The sequence below is a fragment of the Astyanax mexicanus genome, chromosome 22 (genome assembly GCF_023375975.1).
Source record: "Astyanax mexicanus isolate ESR-SI-001 chromosome 22, AstMex3_surface, whole genome shotgun sequence".
NCBI classification, from domain to species: Eukaryota; Metazoa; Chordata; class Actinopteri; order Characiformes; family Acestrorhamphidae; genus Astyanax; species Astyanax mexicanus.
Genome location: NC_064429.1, coordinates 7,484,691 through 7,503,912, shown reverse-complemented (window position 1 = coordinate 7,503,912; position 19,222 = coordinate 7,484,691). Strand labels below are relative to the sequence as shown.

Sequence of the window (19,222 nt, the reverse complement as noted above, 5' to 3'; positions counted from 1 at the left end):
AGAAACTGAAGTTTTTCCAGAGCTGTATACTAGATCTTGCAACCTGTCATGTAGCTCCGCTTCAATAGGTGGCGGTGATGAGGTGCTATCAGGTGAGGAGGATCTGTTCTTATCAGAGTCAGAGAGAGCAGGGAACAGAGTACAGCACTGCCTTTAACTTAATACATGTAAATATTCTCATATTTAATACATTTACAGCTGAAAATCAGCTAAAACAGTGTTTATATCTGTACTGTAGAAGAGACTGTAGCCTGTTAGAGCTAACTTTAGCTGTTAGAGTGTTAGCAGTGAGAGTAGAGCAGAGTATCTGGAAGGAAAACTCAACTAAAATCATATTTCCTCATTTTCTTCTGATTTTAGATTACAGAGGAGCATGGCAGCGTGTTCGGTAAGACTATTTATCACCGTATTTACTTATTTTATTCACAGAATTTAGTAAAACCGCCGCTGACAGGTTCACCAGTGTGTTTCAGACTGAGGTAAAGAGTGAAGGGTGTTGTTGGTTAGCTAAAGGCTAATATCTAGGTTAGCTGAGCTGCTAAGGGCAGGTGTGGTCAGCGAGCTACAGGTGGGGTGTTGTTGACTTGGCTAGGTTATATTTAGCTACTTTAACTAGCTACTTCAGCTACCTAGCTAATGCTAAAGCTAACTAACTACCAGGAACAAAAACATGAGAAGCCTACCTAACTTAGCTAACCTAGCTAGCTAACTATCTAAGAGCCATTCCACTGAATGGGTACCATTTGCTTGTTGTGACTGTTCAAAATTAAACTAATTTTACTTAAAATTTTTCAACTTCAATTATTTTTTTTAACTTTTTTAATCTCTGAATCTAATAACTCATATATTTAACTACTCAAAACATGTACTGATCAATCTCAGACAGCCTTATTTAATTTTGTACAAAGTTTCTATGCTGAATACGGTAACAAAACTCATGTGACTTTTAAAAAGCATGTTTACAAGCAAGTCCATTAATTAATTTGATTTATTCTGCAAGTCTTTATTTAATAAAATGATAGACTTTAGGTTCGAATAATTTATATTTATGACAAAAAAAAATCACTACTGTTACTGGCACTCATTCCTGTTACTGCAACTCATTCCTGTTACTGCAACTCATTCCTGTTACTGGCACTCATTCCTGATACTGGCATTTACTCCTTTTACTGGGACTCACTACTGTTACTGCAACTCACTCCTGTTACTTTTTATGTTTTGAATAACAGTAATAAAAGTAGCAGGCATATGTTTTTTAGCATAGTATTAGCAAAAATATGAAAAATTGCTGCTATGCTATTAGCATGAGGACACTGGGCACATTCTAGTGGTTTTCCCAAAATGTGCATTTTTAAGATAAACCAACTAAGATCTAAGAATTAATACAGGTAACAGGACAGAGTGTTGAGATTGACCTGCTCAGTCACAGTTACAATACGATCAAATGAACTATAAATATATATTTTTATATAAACATAAATGAGCGAGACTGATAAATAAATAAATACATTGTATGATAATATAGTGATGAAATTTTATATTCAGTGAAAAAGGTCCTGAGTGTGTGATGTGTTTTTTTTCCCTTGTATTTAGTAGGGGTGGGCAATATTTTATTGTATACAATATATCGTGACACAGAAATATCGTGATATTAAAAATCCATATCGTGATAATAGAGATGTTCTGTCTTAAAAGTAGTCTATTATTTACTGTGAAGCTTTAAGTGTATTTATTGTATAATTGTTTTAGTTTGCAGTTTATATGCATGCACTAAATATTCTGCAATATTTTTTGCTGCATTATATTATTTTATGCTATATTATTTATTTTGCCACATTATGATTATACTGTTATACTCTTATACTATATTCCTGAAATTAATTAATTATTTTTCTGTTTTCCTATATCGCCAAGTATATCGTTATCGCAAAAATACCCTGAAATATCGTGATATTATTTTAGAACCATATCGCCCACCCCTAGTATTTAGAGGTTGATAACAAAACATTGTTTTCAACCTTACTATTCGTGTTCCTTGCCTTTTTACATGAATCTGGTTACTGTCTTCCTCTAGTGTAATTTTAGTGTAACATCCTCTCGTGTTGTTCTAGTGATCGGCTGTGGGGCAGGGATGCCGCTGTTCCGCCAGGCGGAGGCGAGGCCGGAGAAGGAGAGGCAGGCGAGGCGGAGTCGCACACATGAGTACAGCGAGGAAGAGGAGGATGATCCTCCCTCACTGACCAGACTGTGCCTCCTTAGCCTGGCGGAGAACATGAAGGATGTGTGGACGCAGGACTACTCCCAGAATTATATGGATCAGTACTTCTTCAGATACGTCATGGGTCCCTTCAGCCTACTGCGTAAGTATTCAGAGAGGCATTACAAGGGTCACTGCAGCTCATTGCAAGGTTTATTTAATCTAAAAATAAAATTAAATAATATATAAAGATAATAAATTTTTTTTGTGGATGTTTGTGGATGTGGACTTTTCTTTTAATGAATGAATTCAGCTGCTGTTCAGATACTGGAAAGTATTGGAAATAGATTAGAATTTGATGAAAATTTTACTCTGAATATTAATGTTATTAGAACTTTAGTCTGGATACTATTTTTATTCATAACTTAAGTCTGTTTTGTTAGAACTATATTCTAAATGTTAATGTTATAACATCTTCATTTTGGGTACTATTTATATTAGAATTTGTATCTTGATAATCATTTTTGTTACAACTTCATATAGAGAAACACAGTTCCAATAAAATCTAAAATGGCCAATATTTTAGAACGCACTGGAGCAAATATACAGCTCTGAAACAATTAAGACCACTTCAGTTTCTGAATCAGTTTCTCTGATTTTGCTTTCTATAGGTTTATGTTTGAGTAAAACGAGCATTGTTGTTTTATTTTATACACTACAGACAGCATTTGTCTCGAATTCCAAATAAAAATATTGTCATTTATTGCATTTATTTGCAAAAGATGAGAAATGGCTGAAATAACAAAAAGATGCAGAGCTTTCAGACCTCAAATAATGCAAAGAAAACAAGCTCATATTCATTCAAGTTTAAATAGTTCAAAAAACAATATTTTTCATGCATCTTGGCCTGTTCTCCTCCACCAGTCTTACACACTGCTTTTGGATAACTTTATGCCATTCCTGGTGCATTAATTCAAGCAATTCAGCTTGGTTTGAGCTGAGCACTAACTAATTCTTTTGTTGCTGAATGCAATCAGATCCTTACAGCAATGCTCCAACTCCTATTAAAAAGAGTTACTTTCCATACTTTTGTCCACATAGTGAATTACAGGGTGAGGAACAGTCCCAAATCTTTTTCTCTGCTCTGTTGTGATTCAGCGAATGAGCTGTTGGAGGAGTTGCTGTGTGTCCTGTCTCACCGGAATCTGCTGTCCCGCCCAGCGCTGCATCTCCTGCTGCTCCCACAGCTCCACCGTCTCTCACTGCAGCACTCCTGCAACCTCGTCACCGCCAACCTCTGCAGCCTCATCGCAGCACGCTGCCAGGTTAAAGACTTAAAGTGTCTTTCTCTTACACACACACATATACACTTATACATTTGATTTGTTTCCATATACAATATAAAACATCAATAGAAAACAAAATATGTTCAGAAAAAGTCCAGTTTAATATACAATTTAATACCCAAATTTTCTTACACATATTCTTCCGATGATTTCTTTTTTTTTTTTTTTGGGGCCCGCCACCACCCCTCCTCTTCGGAGGACTGTTAATACTTCATTAATTGCACATTGCACCAGTAAAAGCAGAGTGTGAAGGTTCAATTAGCAGGGTAAGAGCACAGTTCTGCTCTAAATATTGCAATGCACACAACATTATGGGTGACATACCAGAGTTCAAAAGAGGACAAATTGTTGGTGCACGTCTTGCTGGAGCATCTGTGACCAAGACAGCAAGTCTTTGTGATGCATCAAGAGCCACGGTATCCAGGGTAATGTCAGCATACCACCAAGAAGGACCAACCACATCCAACAGGATTAACTGTGGACGCTGTAAGAGGAAGCTGTCTGAAAGGGATGTTCGGGTGCTAACCCGGATTGTATCCAAAATAACATAAAACCACGGCTGATCAAATCACGGCAGAATTCAATGTGCACCTCAACTCTCCTGTTTCCACCAGAACTGTCCGTCACCACAATCAATTATTGTGATCTGAATTATCGCACTGAACAAGTAACAAGAGCGATGAAGCTTCAGTTTTTAGAAACCGTAGGATTTATTCCTAGCAAAATATATGCTATATCCCACTGGGTGTTTTGTGTCATAAGTGCTAGAACTTACAAATTACACTGAATATTAATGTTATTAGGACTTGTTTCTAAATGTTTACATTGTAAGCTATATTTTGAATATTAATGTTAATGTTATTAATGTTAATGTTAACAACTTCATTTTTGCCATTGTTTTTATAAGAATTTAAATCTTGATAATTATTTAACTTTATTATAACTGCCTCCAGATTAGTGTCAATAAACATACAGTACATGCATAAACATCTCTCTCTCTCCCTCTTTCTCACACACATACATAACCTGTACAGTATGCAGTACAGCTATATGACTACACCATCAGCACCATAAATACTGACATTAGCAGCTGAAATTTCACAAAAACTTCAAGCTTTAAATGTTTTTCTTGCTCAGGACTCGTGCCAGCTCTGGCACGCTGTACTGGGGTTTGGCATGTAAAGTGCTTTGTCAGATAAAGCCACTTTGCTCTCTCTGATTTACAGAGAGGGAATTAATCTCAGACTCACTGGCTTTTTTGACATGATTAGTGGGTTAATTACAGGAAGGACTACTCTGCTTAGTAAGCTAAAATACTAAAATGACACAGCTACTGTATAAGTAGAATAACTTAATTGAGGTAGATTTATGATTAAAATTGCACTTCTGAGGTTAAATTATGACTTCAATAGCACAGCTGAAGAGATGTTATGACTAAAATAACACTGCTGATGTAAATGTATGACTAAAATGGCACTGCTCTGTAGGAGAGGCCAATATGGGCCTAAAATAATATCACAGTATTTTACGGTATTTTCGTGATAACAATACTCTTGGCGATATGACAAAACGCTGAATTAAAAAAATAAATATTTCAAGAACACTACACTGCAAAAAAAATGAACATTTTATTTTATTATTGCATAATATATGATATGGCACACTTCTAACTGAGATGCTAAAAAATACAAGAATTTTATCAGATTTGTAACAGAAGTCAACAATCCAGAATGTCATGATACTAATAATAATGCACTCCAAATATCTCCATAGATCCAAGATTAAAGTAAAATAAATCCTAGTAAATATATACTAGGAAATGAGAACAGTGTGAATTTTTCTTTAACTAAAAACAGTAAAAAAAAAGTAGTACCCTGGTGTGATAATTAGGGGTGGATGATATGGCACCATATTTCAGAGTGTAATATCGTTCATGATATTAAAAATTGTGTCTATTATTGCGTACGGTACGATATGGCACACCCCTACTGCTGAGGAAAACATTTAATCAGAGTAGCACTACAGAAGTCAATTTAAAATGAGAATAGCACTGCTGAGGTAAATTTTAAATATACTGCCTATAAATATAAAGCCGTGCTGCGATGTTAAAAATGTCAATGTTGGGTATGAAATATTATTAAACTGTACTTTTGGAATTGCTTCTTTTGATACAATTTAATTTAATAACATTTAAATTCATTATTATTAAAAATGATTTTCCTGCTTTCTTCCACAGGCTCTAAAGTCTCTAAATCTGAGTGGAGCTCTAAACGTCTCTGCCACAGCCTTGTCCTCTCTTCTGGGCAGCCTGCCCCTCCTCCAGTCTCTGACCCTGGCAGGAACTCTGTCTGACCGCGGTGTGATAGCTACGGTGGCCCAGCGGTGCCCGTTGCTGAAGCACCTGGACGTTTCTCGCTGTGTCCACCTCCGTCCTTCTGCCCTGCTTCCCCTGGCTCAGTGCAGCAGTTCATGCTCCCTGGCCAGACTGCTGGCTCTGGATATAGGCCTGGAGGAGAACGAGGATGATGGAACAGCTTCAGCTGCTTTTCTCCTTCTGGGGTTGCCTGGTCTGCAGCAGGTAGCTTTAGATAACGTGGGGCAGGCATGTGTTCTACTCTGGAAGCAGGATTTTGGGATGACTGACAGGTTCACCAAAAAAAAGGGAGTGTCCAGCCTTCAGGAAATGTGGACTAGAAGAGTTGAAAGTGAAAAAGGGACAGCGAAAATGATGGATTTGGAGGATAAAATGGACAAATTGTTGCATGTAGACGAGAGCAAGGCTGATGTTGATACAAGGACAGACGTGGAAAATCAGGAAAAGACATTAAAACTGTCTCTTCTGGACGTTCAAAGCATTTCCCTCAACAGCCTGAGTGCTTTTGGACAGCTTTGCCCAGACCTTTGCTCTCTGACTTTAAACTGCCATGATGAAGAAGAAGATGAAGGTGCCGCTTTCTGGTGGACGACGCCCTTAACTAGAGGTTTGTCCACTTGGTCCGGTCAGTTGCGCCGCCTCTCCCTGCAGTTCCCCGGCCCTCTCTCTGAGCTGATTCCCTCTCTACAGGCTGCCGGTTCCAGCCTGACCTCCCTCACCCTGCAGGGAGTTAAAGCAGATGGACACCTATTCTTCCTGGAGCTCATCCATGCCTGCCCCAAACTGACCACCCTCTCCATTCACATAGACCCTCCCAGATCTAACCAGGAGGAGGAAGATGAGGATGAAGATTTGGAAGACTGGGATTTACCTTGTCTTCCACACCTGAGCTCACTGACACTCAAGTAAGTTCAAATGCTTGATTGGAATCAGATAGGAATAAGATATATATTATGAGACAACACTAAAGACAGTGAATAAGATTCCTGCAGATCATCATACTTTATATACCTCAGGCAATAATACCGTGCCAATATTACTTGTTATAGCACAAGCCTCATATAATACCTCACGTATTTTTGTGATTATACCACAGTTCCATTATCACTGTTATTCAAAGATTTTGAGTGAAAGAGGGTAAGAGAATATGTTTGGTTAAAAGAACTCCGCCATTTAAAATAGTTCCATTGCTGCTCTGTTTGTAGCTGCACTGTTTGGCTTGTAAGCGCTGCATCGTTGCTAGGTTACCTGTATGTGGCGGAGTAATACATGAAGAGATTTGGTTACAGTGCATTACCGGCTGATAATGTCACTCATAGAACACCTCTCAGCCAGTCACATTGCAGGGTTGGAACTTACTGTGGTATAATCGGATTTTTACTTCACACAACTTACACTGCCTGACCAAAAAAAAAAAGTCGCCACCAAAAAAAATTATTTGGGATGAGCTGGGGATTCACAGCATGAAGGAAAAAGCAATTGTTGTTCAACTCCTCCAGGAACAGAGATTAAAAAGAGATTAAAATACCAAGAGTCTGCAGATCTGTTCTCTAATATAAATGTGATACTTAGAAGAATCTAGTATAAAAGAAGTATAAAACATATTCTGGTTTGTTTAACACATTTTGTTTAATTAATAAATCAGCATGTTTCTGTATAGCTTTAATACAAGTCTTCAACAGGGGTGTCCAAACTACGGCCCGTGGGCCCTTTGCGGCCCGTTTCCTTTTTTGGAGCGGCCCGCGAGGTATTTTAGAAATAGAATGAAAGTTGGCCCGCTGTTAAACAGGTTTTTATAATGTGAGATTCAAAGTTTAAACGGTAGGTGTCAGAAACGGGCCAAAGAGTTTAAAAGCGGAGAGAGTGCGCATTTCTAGCGCAGAAAAACGGGCCAAAGAGTCTAAAAGCGGAGAGGGTGCGCATTTCTAGCACAGAAAAACGGGGCAAAGAGTCTAAAAGCGGAGAGAGTGCGCATTTCTAGCGCAGAAAAACAGGCCAAAGAGTCTAAAAGCGGAGAGGGTGTGCATTTCTAGCACAGAAAAACGGGGCAAAGAGTCTAAATGCGGAGAGAGTGCGCATTTCTAGTGCAGAAAAACGGGCCAAAGAGTCTAAAAGTTGCCGTAATTAAGGACTTTAATATTAACTTTACAATGTATATTTTGACTGGTACTGTGTTTACCTAATTATTGTGACATGCCATATTGGCAGTACTTATTTACAGGGACTAAATAAAAAAAAAAGAAACTTACAGTCTGGAGTACCTAATAATTTGAGGGAGATTCACCTCAATTACCCTACTGAAATTCCTTAACAGACCCAAACAGACACAAAACTGTTATAAAACCTCAGGATATTTACGTTTATTGTAAAAAATCAATTAGTGGATATGTTGATCTCTGGCTGTATCAAGTCAGATGTGTTGTACATATATAATCCTATTATGGTCCTTTTTTGGGTAAAATGCATTGCAGTAACCTGACCTAATAAACTATATTGTTCTGTTGACAGTTTTACCTTGGATGAGCGGCAGGTGAAGCCAGTGCTGTGCTGGGGGTCCCTGAGGGGTCCGCTCTGGGCTTTACTGAGAGGTGCTCCACAGCTCCAGACCCTGTCTCTTATCGCCACCCCCTGTCGGCTGGATCCTGTGTTCCGATTGGTTCTGGATCACCACGCTAAGCCTCTGGGCGGCTCTGACCAGCTCCCGCTGAGATCCCTCAGACACGTCAGCCTGAAGCGCTCGGACGTCACGATGCAGACGGCAGTTCGGCTCCTGAACGTCTGCCATCGGCTGTCTGATCTGGACCTGAGTGGCTGCTGGTCCATGACCCTCAGCAACATCACCAAGCTACAGAGCAAAGCCAGCAGGAGGCGCCACAGGTTACAGATCACATGGACTTGAGGCAGGCTGGACTGAAATAGTTACTTTATTCACGTGAGCACTTTTATAGGCTGATACTGTATCCTGCACTACACTAACATAATATCACTTATTAATATTTTACCAAAGGGAAATTTTAGTTTCAGAGTCTGGTTTGCTGTCACTTCTGATATTTTCTCCAGCGGTGGTGATTTTTTTTTTTATCTGCAATAAATATAGCAATAGTAAAAAAAAAAAAAAAAAAAAAAAGTTGTAAGAAGAATTGTCACCATATTTCTTTAGACGTCAATAGTCCAACATTATTATCGTGATATAAATATTCCCCTCTATACATCATAGTTTTAAGGCCACTCTATAAAAAAATAAAAGCAGTTGACTTTGAAAAAGTCGTAATATTTTGAGAAAAAGAGGTACAGAATGGCATTATAAGAATACAGTCATAATATTGTGAGCATAACATCGTAATATTGTTAGATTAAAGTGGTAATATTATGAGATTAATGTCGTAACATTACACTCATCTACCACACTGTCTGTCTGTCTATCTGTCTGTCTGTCTGTCTGTCTATCTATCACTCTGTCTCTGTTTAGCACTCTGTCCATCTGTCTATCTATTCATTTATCTCTATCTATCTATCTATCTATCTGCATAAAGTGGTAATATTGCGAGATTAAATTGGTAATATTGCGAGATTAAAGACTTAATATTAAGAGATTAAAGTCGTAACATGACAAGAATAAAGTCGAAAATTACAAGATTAAAGTTGTTATATTACGACTTTATTCTCAGTATTCCGTACAAAGTTTATTCTCATAATATGATGACTTTAATCTTGTCATATTGACTTTAATCTTGTAATATTACCATTATTACCAATATTACCATTCTTATTTTTTTTAAGAGTGGCCCTAAAATACTGTTGTATTTCTGTGTATCAAATAATAGAATTAAATAAAATACATTGGCCAGATACTTTGTAGGTCTGGTATCTTAGGAAAAATGAATACAGTGTGAATTTTCTTTTGTATTATGCGTAAAAAATGTTATAATAATTTTACATTGCACAAACTATTGCGTGTCCTGTCCTGTCAGGCTGTGCACATTTCAGTGGCGATGCTAAAATAATGTATTGTGCAGCCCTAGTGAACCTACACACGTCTAATGAATTTTATATTGCAATCAAAAATAATATTGGTGTTGTCTAGTTAAAAAATGTATCTACAGTTTTTAATATAGTCCTAGTAAACACTGTCGTTAAACAAACCAATAGAAATGCTCTAATATTACCTGGAAAAAACTTTAATATTAACCTGATGCAAAACAGCGTTTTTGACCAAACCACTCTGAACTACTAGATGTACTATGTTTACATCTATACTGTGAAATCACACAGTAAATTTGAAGTCCTGATTTCCCTGAAGTGGGAGGTTTTTCTAAAGTTCATATTTACCAAAAAACACCAAACATTTCTTTTTTATTTAAACTGTTATTCTAGAATTGAAATCTCTCACTGTTATGAATTTATATATGTATGTTTATATATGTTTAGTATTTTTATTCCACAGTTATAAAATGATGCAGTTTTATTGTGTTATTCATTTATAAATGAATTGTTGCTTTATTTGGGGATTTTTTTTGTTGCCTTGTTTGATGAGTTGTCTTTTTGAGAAAAGATGGAGTAATTGGGGAAAATCTGTAATGAGGCAACAGTGTTCTATCTATCTATCTATTCATCTAATTGTAGAATAAAACACAGATATGTTTGACCAATCTAATCCAATTTCAACATCATTTAAGCCATAACTACCAAATTTGTAAAGTTTCTGATTGGCCTTTTTTTTATACATTTAACAATTAATGCCCAACACTGATTTTGACTTATATACAAAGAGATACAAGATACAAAGATCTCCAGTTTTACAAAAGTAACGTTAAATAAGAAGTAGTGTGTCCAAACTTTTGACTGGTACTGTATAGACACACAAGATTATGCAGTTTTATTGTGTTATTCATTTATATACGAATTGTTGATTTATTTGAGGGATTTTTTTCGTCTTGTTTGATGAGTTGTCTTTTTGAGAAGAGGTGGGGTAATTGGGGAAAATCTGTAATGAGGCAACAGTGTTCTGATATTTAATCAATTTGTTTACTTAACAAGAACAGATTCAGTTAAGTAAACATGCAGCCAACCGGGTACTATGGATGATTTGGCAGATTGTTTCTGTCTGTCTGACTGTCTGTCTGTCTGTCTGTCTGACTGACTGTCTGTCTGACTGTCTGACTGTCTGTCTGACTGTCTGTCTGACTGTCTGTCTGACTGTCTGTCTGTCTGTCTGTCTGTCTGTCTGTCTGTCTGTCTAATTGCTCACAAATGACATTTTTTGAATAAAACACAGATATTTGTAACCAATCTAATCTGATCAACATAATTTCAAGCCATAACAACCAAATTTGTAAAGTTTCTGATCTGCCTTTTCACACCTTTAACCCTTAACCGTTGTGTGGTGTTCATATTTTTGTTACTCGTTTACTTTGTTATTTGTATTTAATTCAGCAAAATTAAGCAATTCTACATTAAAATGCTTTACACATGCTCGCTTCACCTAAATTGCAAGCAATATAAACAGCTTACATGGTTAATATTTGCCCTTTACCTTTCTTATGTTACATTTCTTTCAAAAAGTGCTACTCTTTTTTTATTAGTTTTTTAATAACATGTAAAAGAAAATGAATTAAACTCAAGATATGAGTAGAAAATTTGTTTAGTTTCAAATTTACAAATGAAGCAATGTTTATTAGCCCCTGGCCAAACATACTGTATGTAATATAAATGTGTGTGTGTGTGTTGGGGGGGGGGGGTGTACAGTGTGTGTTTATTGAAAATGTGTTTTGATATATGTTTTTCACAAAAAATGAGCCAATGCCAATGAGTTTGAGTTAGAAAAAATATTGTTTTAGTATCATTTGATGAAAAATGAAAACGGGTCCCGAACACCACACAAGGGTTGATACCAAATACTGATTTTGACTTTTATATAATCTGTACAAATGAGTCTCTCAGGAGCAAAGATTACAAAGATCTCCAGTTTGTAACAAATGCGTTGGAAAGTGCTTTAAAACTATTTTAAAACGTAACATTAAATAAAATGAGGTGTGTGTTCAAACTTTTGACTGGTACTGTATAGACACATACAATAATTATACCAAATACAGGTGAGTACAAATGCGATTCAGGTGCAGCTAAAACAGTAATCCAGTGATATGATTGGACGATATATTTTGTATGTATAGTAAATAGTTCAGTGTGAGGTATAGTGTACTCTGTAATGTACTGTGTTTTATAGTGAGATATTAATTTTGGCCAAACCAAATCTCATTTGTTTAAATCAGTACTTTTTAAGCATCTCTTTGTAGATGGTAGTATAGCAGGTTTTTTTTATTCATTATTAATTTTTAAGATTTTTTTTGTCTAATTTTAGAACATTTCGTAACAACATGAGGGTTTATATAAAGAAAAATATGCTTATTTACCCGAGTTTTATCTGTTTATATATTTTTGTATTATTATGACATCTAATTTTAGTAATATTTTGGAATGTTTGGATTTAGTGAATCACGCTTATTGGACACAATCCAAGTAGATTATTTTAGTAGAACTTTAACTGTAGGTAAACACTAGTGTTTACTCTGGTGAGTTTATAAGCGGGTTATTGCTGATAGTTTCACAGCTGGGGTGAAGATCGACCTGATCTTACATTCAGAGATTTTTACAGTCTGGATCTGCAGGAGTGCGGTAAGACACTGCCAGTGTTCCCAGTAAGTGTTCAGTCTGTAACTATCTATCTTTCTGTCTGTCTATTCATCTGTCTTTGTCTTTAGCTATCTATCTATCTATTTATCTATCTATCTATTTATCTGTCTATCCATCTGTCTATTTATCTATTAATCTGTCTTTGTCTGTCTGTTTATATATCTATCTATTTATCTATCTATCTATTCATCTGTCTTTATCTGTCTGTTTATATATCTATCTATTTATCTATCTATCTATTCATCTGTCTTTATCTGTCTGTTTATACATCTATCTATTTATCTATCTATCTATTCATCTGTCTTTATCTGTCTGTTTATATATCTATCTATTTATCTATCTATTTATCTATCTATTCATCTGTCTTTATTTGTCTGTTTATATATCTATCTATTTATCTATCTATTCATCTGTCTTTATTTGTCTGTTTATATATCTATCTATTTATCTATCTATCTATTCATCTGTCTTTGTCTGTTTATATCTATCTATCTATTCATCTGTCTTTATCTGTCTGTTTATATATCTATCTATTTATCTATCTATTCATCTTTCTTTATCTGTGTTTATATATCTATCTATTCATCTGTCTTTATCTGTTTATATATCTATCTATCTATTCATCTGTCTTTATCTGTCTGTTTATCTATCTATCTGTCTATCTATCTGTCTGTTTATATATCTATCTATCTATCTATTCATCTGTCTTTATCTGTGTTTATATATCTATCTATGTATCTATCTATCTATTCATCTGTCTTTATCTGTCTGTTTATATACAGTGCCCTCCATAATTATTGGCACCCCTGGTTAAGATGTGTTCTTTAGCTTCTCATAAATTGAGTTTTGTTCAAAATAATATAGGACCACGATGGAAAAAAAAAGTAAAGTCCAACCTTAAACTCAAGTAAATTTTAAGGGGGAAATAAAATCCCTGACTAAGAAATAATTATTCTTCATAAAATCACCTGTTCCACAATTATTGGCACCCCTAACAATTCTTAGGAAATAAATTTAATAAAAGTATTTCTGTCACTTCTACAGTAGTTTACGAAGTTGATCAGAGTATGTAGGAACATTTAATTAGTAATTCACAACTTCCTGTTTCCCTGGGGTATAAATATGACGTGACACAGAGGCCATTTATCTTCAACATGGGAAAGACAAAGGAACATACCATTCAAGTGAGGCAGATGTGTGTTGACCTTCACAAGTCAGGCAATGGCTACAAGAAAATCGCTACTCGCCTACACCTGTCCATATCTACTGTCAGAGGAATTATTAAGAAGTTTACCACTGGAACAGTGGTAAACAAGCCTGGACGAGGACGCAAGTTTATTTTGCCACCACGCACAGTGAGGAGGATGATAAGAGAAATAAAAAGTTCTCCAAAGCTCACTGTTACAGAATTGCAACAAATGGTAGCTTCTTGGGGTCACAAAGTCTCCAAAACAACCATCAGGCGCTATCTACATGCCAACAAGTTGTTTGGGAGGCATGCACGGAAGAAACCATTTCTCACTCACAATCATAAACGCAAACGTTTGGAGTTTGCTAAGCGGTACTGGGACTTCAACTGGGACCGTGTGCTTTGGTCAGATGAAACAAAGATAGAGCTTTTTGGCAACAAATGCTCTAAGTGGGTCTGGCGTAACACAAGAGCTGAGTATGCAGAAAAGCACCTCATGCCCACTGTGAAATACGGCGGGGGATCAGTGATGCTGTGGGCCTGTTTCTCTTCTAAAGGCCCTGGGAACCTTGTTAGGGTGCATGGCATCATGAATGCTCTAAAATACCAGGACATTTTAAAACAAAATCTGGTGGCTTCTGCCCGAAAGCTGAAGATGGGTCGTCACTGGGTCTTTCAGCAAGATAATGACCCTAAACATGTGGCCAAATCTACACAGAAATGGTTCACCGCACACAGAATCAAGCTCCTCCCATGGCCATCTCAGTCCCCAGACCTCAACCCCATTGAAAACCTGTGGGGTGAGCTGAAGAGGAGAGTGCAGAGGAGAGGACCCAGGTCGTTGGATGATTTAGAGAGAATGTGCAAAGAGGAATGGTCAAAGATCCCTCTTTCTGTATTCTCCCATCTTGTGAAACATTACAGGAGAAGATTAGGTGCTGTTTTGTTGGCAAAAGGGGGTTGTACAAAGTATTAACATCAGGGGTGCTAATAATTGTGGCACACATGATTTGATGTTAAATAATTATTTCTTAATGTGGGATTTTTTTCCTACTGAATAAATTCACCTGAGTTAAAGGTTGTATTTTACTCTTTTTTTCCATCGTGGTCCTATATTATTTTGAACAAAACTCAATTTATGAGAAGCTAAAGAACACATCTTAACCAGGGGTGCCAATAATTATGGAGGGCACTGTATCTATCTATCTATTCATCTGTCTTTATCTGTCTGTTTATATATCTATCTATCTATTTATCTATCTATCGTGTCTGTCGTATATATTGTGTATTTTGAACTTGTGGTGTGGAGAAAAAAATACATTACATCACGTTACATGAATAACTTAAAATAACAACATAACATTTCTTTAATTCTAAAAAAAATCAGCTCCATAAATTTAATGTTTCACCTTGCACATACAAGTGCAGCTCAAAAAATGTAAATATCATGGAAAAGTTACTTAATTTTAGTGATTCAGTTAAAAATGGGAAACTCATATAATATATATGATATGTATTACACACAGAGTGATCTATTTTAAGCGTTTATTTCTTTTATTTTGGAAAATGAAATCTGCATGTTCAAATAATCGTGAGCAGAGGAAAGAATGAAGTGCTAAAAAAATTTTAGATTTAATTTTCCAGCAGGACTTTTCCTGCTGGAAACACTGCCCACACTGCCAAAAGTACCAGTTGGTGTTATATAGTATTCTAATTTTCTGAGAGACTGATTTTTTGGGGTTTTCATTAGCTGTAAGCTTCATAATCATCAACAATAAAAGAAATGAACACTTAAAATAGATCACTCTGTGTGTAATGGTCAAACATATTTGCATTCCAACATTAAGTAACAACTTATAAGTAGCTAACGTAGTCCCAACGTCAAAAATTGGTTGACACTTAAAGTCAGGCCAACGTACTCCCAACGTAAAATATTGGTCGTCACCCAACGTCAGGCCAACGTAGGCCCACTGGCCAAAATGACGTTGGACCAACGTGATTGCCCAACGTCATGCCAACGTAAACAATGATGTTGAGCCATCGTATGCTTGCTATCTGGGTAGCAACTCCATGGCAACCAGCATAGATGCCATAACAAAACCTTAGCAAATTCATTGTTGCACATTTTAGAAACCACCTGGAAACTCTCAGCAACACCATAGCAATCACCGTGGACACCATGACATAACATGGCAAAACCTTATCAATCACCTCCCAACCACTTAGCAATATCTTACCATGACCAGGGATATCATAGTGACTGTTTCCTTCAGGAAACTCAACACCCCCCCCCCCCCCCCCCTACACATTTATATTACATACAGTATGTTTGGCCAAGGGCTAATAAACATTGCTTCATTTGTAAATTTGAAACTAAACAAATTTTCTACTCATATCTTGAGTTTAATTCATTTTCTTTTACATTTTATTAAAAAACTAATAAAAAAAGAGTAGCACTTTTTGAAAGAAATGTAACATAATAAAGGTAAAGGGCAAATATTAACCATGTAAGCTGTTTATATTGCTTGCAGTTTAGGTGAAGCAAGCATGTGTAAAGCATTTTAATGTAAAATTGCTTAATTTTGCTAAATTAAATACAAGTAACAAAGTAAACCAGTAACAAAAATATGAACACCACACAAGGGTTAAACTGTTGTATTTTTTTGTTTCCCCTCAGTCATGACTCTACGCCTGACATGTGTGGCCCTTCTGGTGGTAGTTGCTCACCTGGAGCTCACTGATGCTGCGGTCCGTGTGTGGGGCATGAGAGCCTCCCGTCTGGAAGGAGACCCCACAGGACCCCCCGACCCGTACCTTAAAGTCTGGTGCGGTTCTTCATTCGCCGGCATGACCCAGTTCTACAGGGACACGTCCTCACCATCCTGGAACGCAGAGTTCAACATCCCAAGCTGCAGAGCCAATGACAACCTGAAACTGGAGGTGTGGGACAAAGACCTCAACGTAGACGATCACCTGGGCACCTGTATCACACAGGTGCGGTACGGCTCTAACAACAACAAGTCCTGCCGTGTGGGGAAAGGCACTCTGACCTACAACTACAAACTGTCATGAGCATCCCAATAAATTCAGGGTCTTATTAACTAAGAGTTAAAGCGACCGTCTGTGAGTTTGGGGGATTTGGAGCCCTCTCTGGTGAGAATGTGTAGTTGCACAGAGAAGAGTTCATGCATATCAATAAAAATAAATTGTTATTAAATTCTGTGTTTTTGACTATGATATATTGTTTTGTTAATTTTGATCATTCAGGAAGTACTGACAAAATGTAGAGAGCATTCATATCCAACAAACTTACCAGACCACTCAGTATTTAGAATTAATATACTAGACCAGGGGTGTCCAAACTACGGCCCGCGGGCCATTTGCAGCCCGTTTCCTTTTTTGGAGTGGCCCGCGAGGTATTTTGGAAATAGAATGAAATTTGGCCTGCTGTTAAGCAGGTTTTTATAATGTGAGATTCAAAGTTTGAACGCTAGAGTAGAGAGTGCGCATTTCTAGCACAGAAAAACGGGGCAAAGAGTCTAAAAGCGGAAAGGGTGCGCATTTCTAGCGCAGAAAAACGGAGGCAAAGAGTCTAAAAGCAGATAGAGTGCGCATTTCTAGCACAGAAAAACGGGCCAAAGAGTCTAAAAGCAGAGAGAGTGCGCATTTCTAGCACAGAAAAACGGGCCAAAGAGTCTAAAAGCAGAGAGAGTGCGCATTTCTAGCACAGAAAAACGAGGCAAAGAGTCTAAAAGCGGAAAGGGTGCGCATTTCTAGCGCAGAAAATCGGGCCAAAGTGTCTAAAAGCAGAGAGAGTGCGCATTTCTAGCGCAGAAAAACGGGGCCAAAGAGTCTAAAAGCAGAGAGAGTGCGCATTTCTAGCGCAGAAAAATGGGGCCAAAGAGTCTAAAAGCGGAGAGGGTGCGCATTTCTAGCGCAGAAAAACGGGGCCAAAGAGTCTAAAAGCAGAGAGGGTGCACATTTCTAGCTCAGAAAAACAGGGCCAAAGAGTCTAAAAGCGGAGAGAGTGCGCATTTCTAGCACAGAAAAAACAGTGCCAAAGTGTCTAAAAGCGGAGAGACTGCGCATTTCTAGCGCAGAAAAACGGGGCCAAAGAGTCTAAAAGCGGAGAGGGTACGCATTTCTAGCGCAGAAAAACGGGGCCAAAGAGTCTAAAAGCGGAGAGGGTGCGCATTTCTAGCGCAGAAAAACGGGGCCAAAGAGTCTAAAAGCGGAGAGAGTGCGCATTTCTAATGGTGTGTAAATTAAATAATCAGGGAAAAAAAGTATTATTTAAAGTGGTATATGTGGCCTGTGACTTAAAATATATTTCTCCTTCTGGCCCCCAGCAAAAAAAGTTTGGACACCCCTGCCATAGGTCAACACATTCACAACCCAGAGACCCTTTAGGCCGCTATAATTTAACATTGATCACTTCAATAAAGTGTTAATTCTCTATGACTTCTTATCAACTCTGATATCTTTGATCAATAAAAATATAATTTTTCACCAACTTGTAAAGCATTCTGTTGTTATTTTGTAGACTTTTGTTTGAGAGATGTTGGAAATGTGATTATGAGGTGTGTTCACGTAAAATTTCTGGCATATTGCTATCTTGACAAACCTACACAGATATCAACAGTCAGAAGTTTACTGCTATCTTAGCAGTGAATTGTCAACACAGACGCGCCCCCAACAGATGTGCAGTGTGTGTCTTTTACATCAACAATAAACAGAATGAGCAAATTTAACCCTTGTGTGGAGTTCATATTTTTGTTACTCGTTTACTTTGTTACTTGTATTTAATTCAGCAAAATTAAGCAATTTTACATGAAAATGCTTTACACATGCTTGCTTCACCTAAATTGCAAGCAATATAAACAGCTTACATGGTTAATATTTGCCCTTTACCTTTCTTATGTTACATTTCTTTCAAAAAGTGCTACTCTTTTTTTATTAGTTTTTTTTAATAAAATGTAAAAGAAAACGAATTTAACTCAAGATATGAGTAGAAAATTTGTTTAGTTTTAAATTTACAAATGAAGCAATGTTTATTAGCCCTTGGCCAAACATACTATATGTAATATAAATGTGTGGGGGTTTGGGGAGGGTGTACAGTGTGTGTTTATCGAAAATGTGTTTTGATATATGTTTTTCACAAAAAATGAGCCAATGCCAATGAGTTTGAGTTAAAAAATATATATTTTTAGTAGCATTTGATGAAAAATGAAAACTGGTCCCACAGACCCGAACACCACACAAGGGTTAAATGAGTAGGTCAGTTAAAATAGTACCATAATGTCCAGGGGTAGCAATAGTTATAACAGATATCTTTATTTAAATAAAAATAATAATAATAATAATAATAATGTGTTATTTTTATGAAGGTAGAAGTAATTGTAGGGCTAATCAAATGCATGTTTTCT

At 36.8% G+C, this 19,222-nt stretch overlaps 2 protein-coding genes across 3 annotated transcripts; both read left to right on the top strand.

Annotated features, from left to right (window-relative positions):
• Nucleotides 1–62: 62 nt before the first annotated feature.
• si:ch211-214j8.12 (uncharacterized protein LOC100000539 homolog) lies at nt 63–9,596 on the top strand. The gene is made up of 6 exons (XM_049470396.1): nt 63–167; nt 361–388; nt 2,112–2,360; nt 3,356–3,522; nt 5,780–6,822; nt 8,426–9,596. Exons 1-6 carry the CDS (start codon nt 78–80, stop codon nt 8,814–8,816), a joined length of 1,968 nt encoding a protein of 655 aa, XP_049326353.1. The 5' UTR covers nt 63–77; the 3' UTR covers nt 8,817–9,596.
• Nucleotides 9,597–12,470: 2,874 nt separating this feature from the next.
• On the top strand, nt 12,471–17,014 carry LOC111191979 (uncharacterized). 2 transcript variants are annotated; one of them, XM_022668274.2, is made up of 2 exons: nt 12,471–12,612; nt 16,474–17,014. In XM_022668274.2, the coding sequence occupies exon 2, from the start codon at nt 16,476–16,478 to the stop codon at nt 16,866–16,868; it is 393 nt and encodes a 130-aa protein (XP_022523995.2). In that variant the 5' UTR covers nt 12,471–12,612; nt 16,474–16,475; the 3' UTR covers nt 16,869–17,014. The 2 variants fall into 2 exon arrangements, with proteins under 2 accessions (XP_022523995.2, XP_022523997.2); XM_022668276.2 differs by having other exon boundaries at nt 12,552–12,589.
• Nucleotides 17,015–19,222: the final 2,208 nt, after the last annotated feature.

Bases quoted from the DNA above. Each gene is read 5' to 3' on its own strand.
- LOC111191979 (XM_022668274.2), top strand. From the start codon at position 16,476: ATGACTCTACGCCTGACATGTGTGGCCCTTCTGGTGGTAGTTGCTCAC.
- si:ch211-214j8.12 (XM_049470396.1), top strand. From the start codon at position 78: ATGAGGTGCTATCAGGTGAGGAGGATCTGTTCTTATCAGAGTCAGAGA. The intron at 389-2,111 runs GTAAGACTATTT...GTGTTGTTCTAG, and splicing joins GGAGCATGGCAGCGTGTTCG to TGATCGGCTGTGGGGCAGGG. The intron at 2,361-3,355 runs GTAAGTATTCAG...GTTGTGATTCAG, and splicing joins GGGTCCCTTCAGCCTACTGC to CGAATGAGCTGTTGGAGGAG.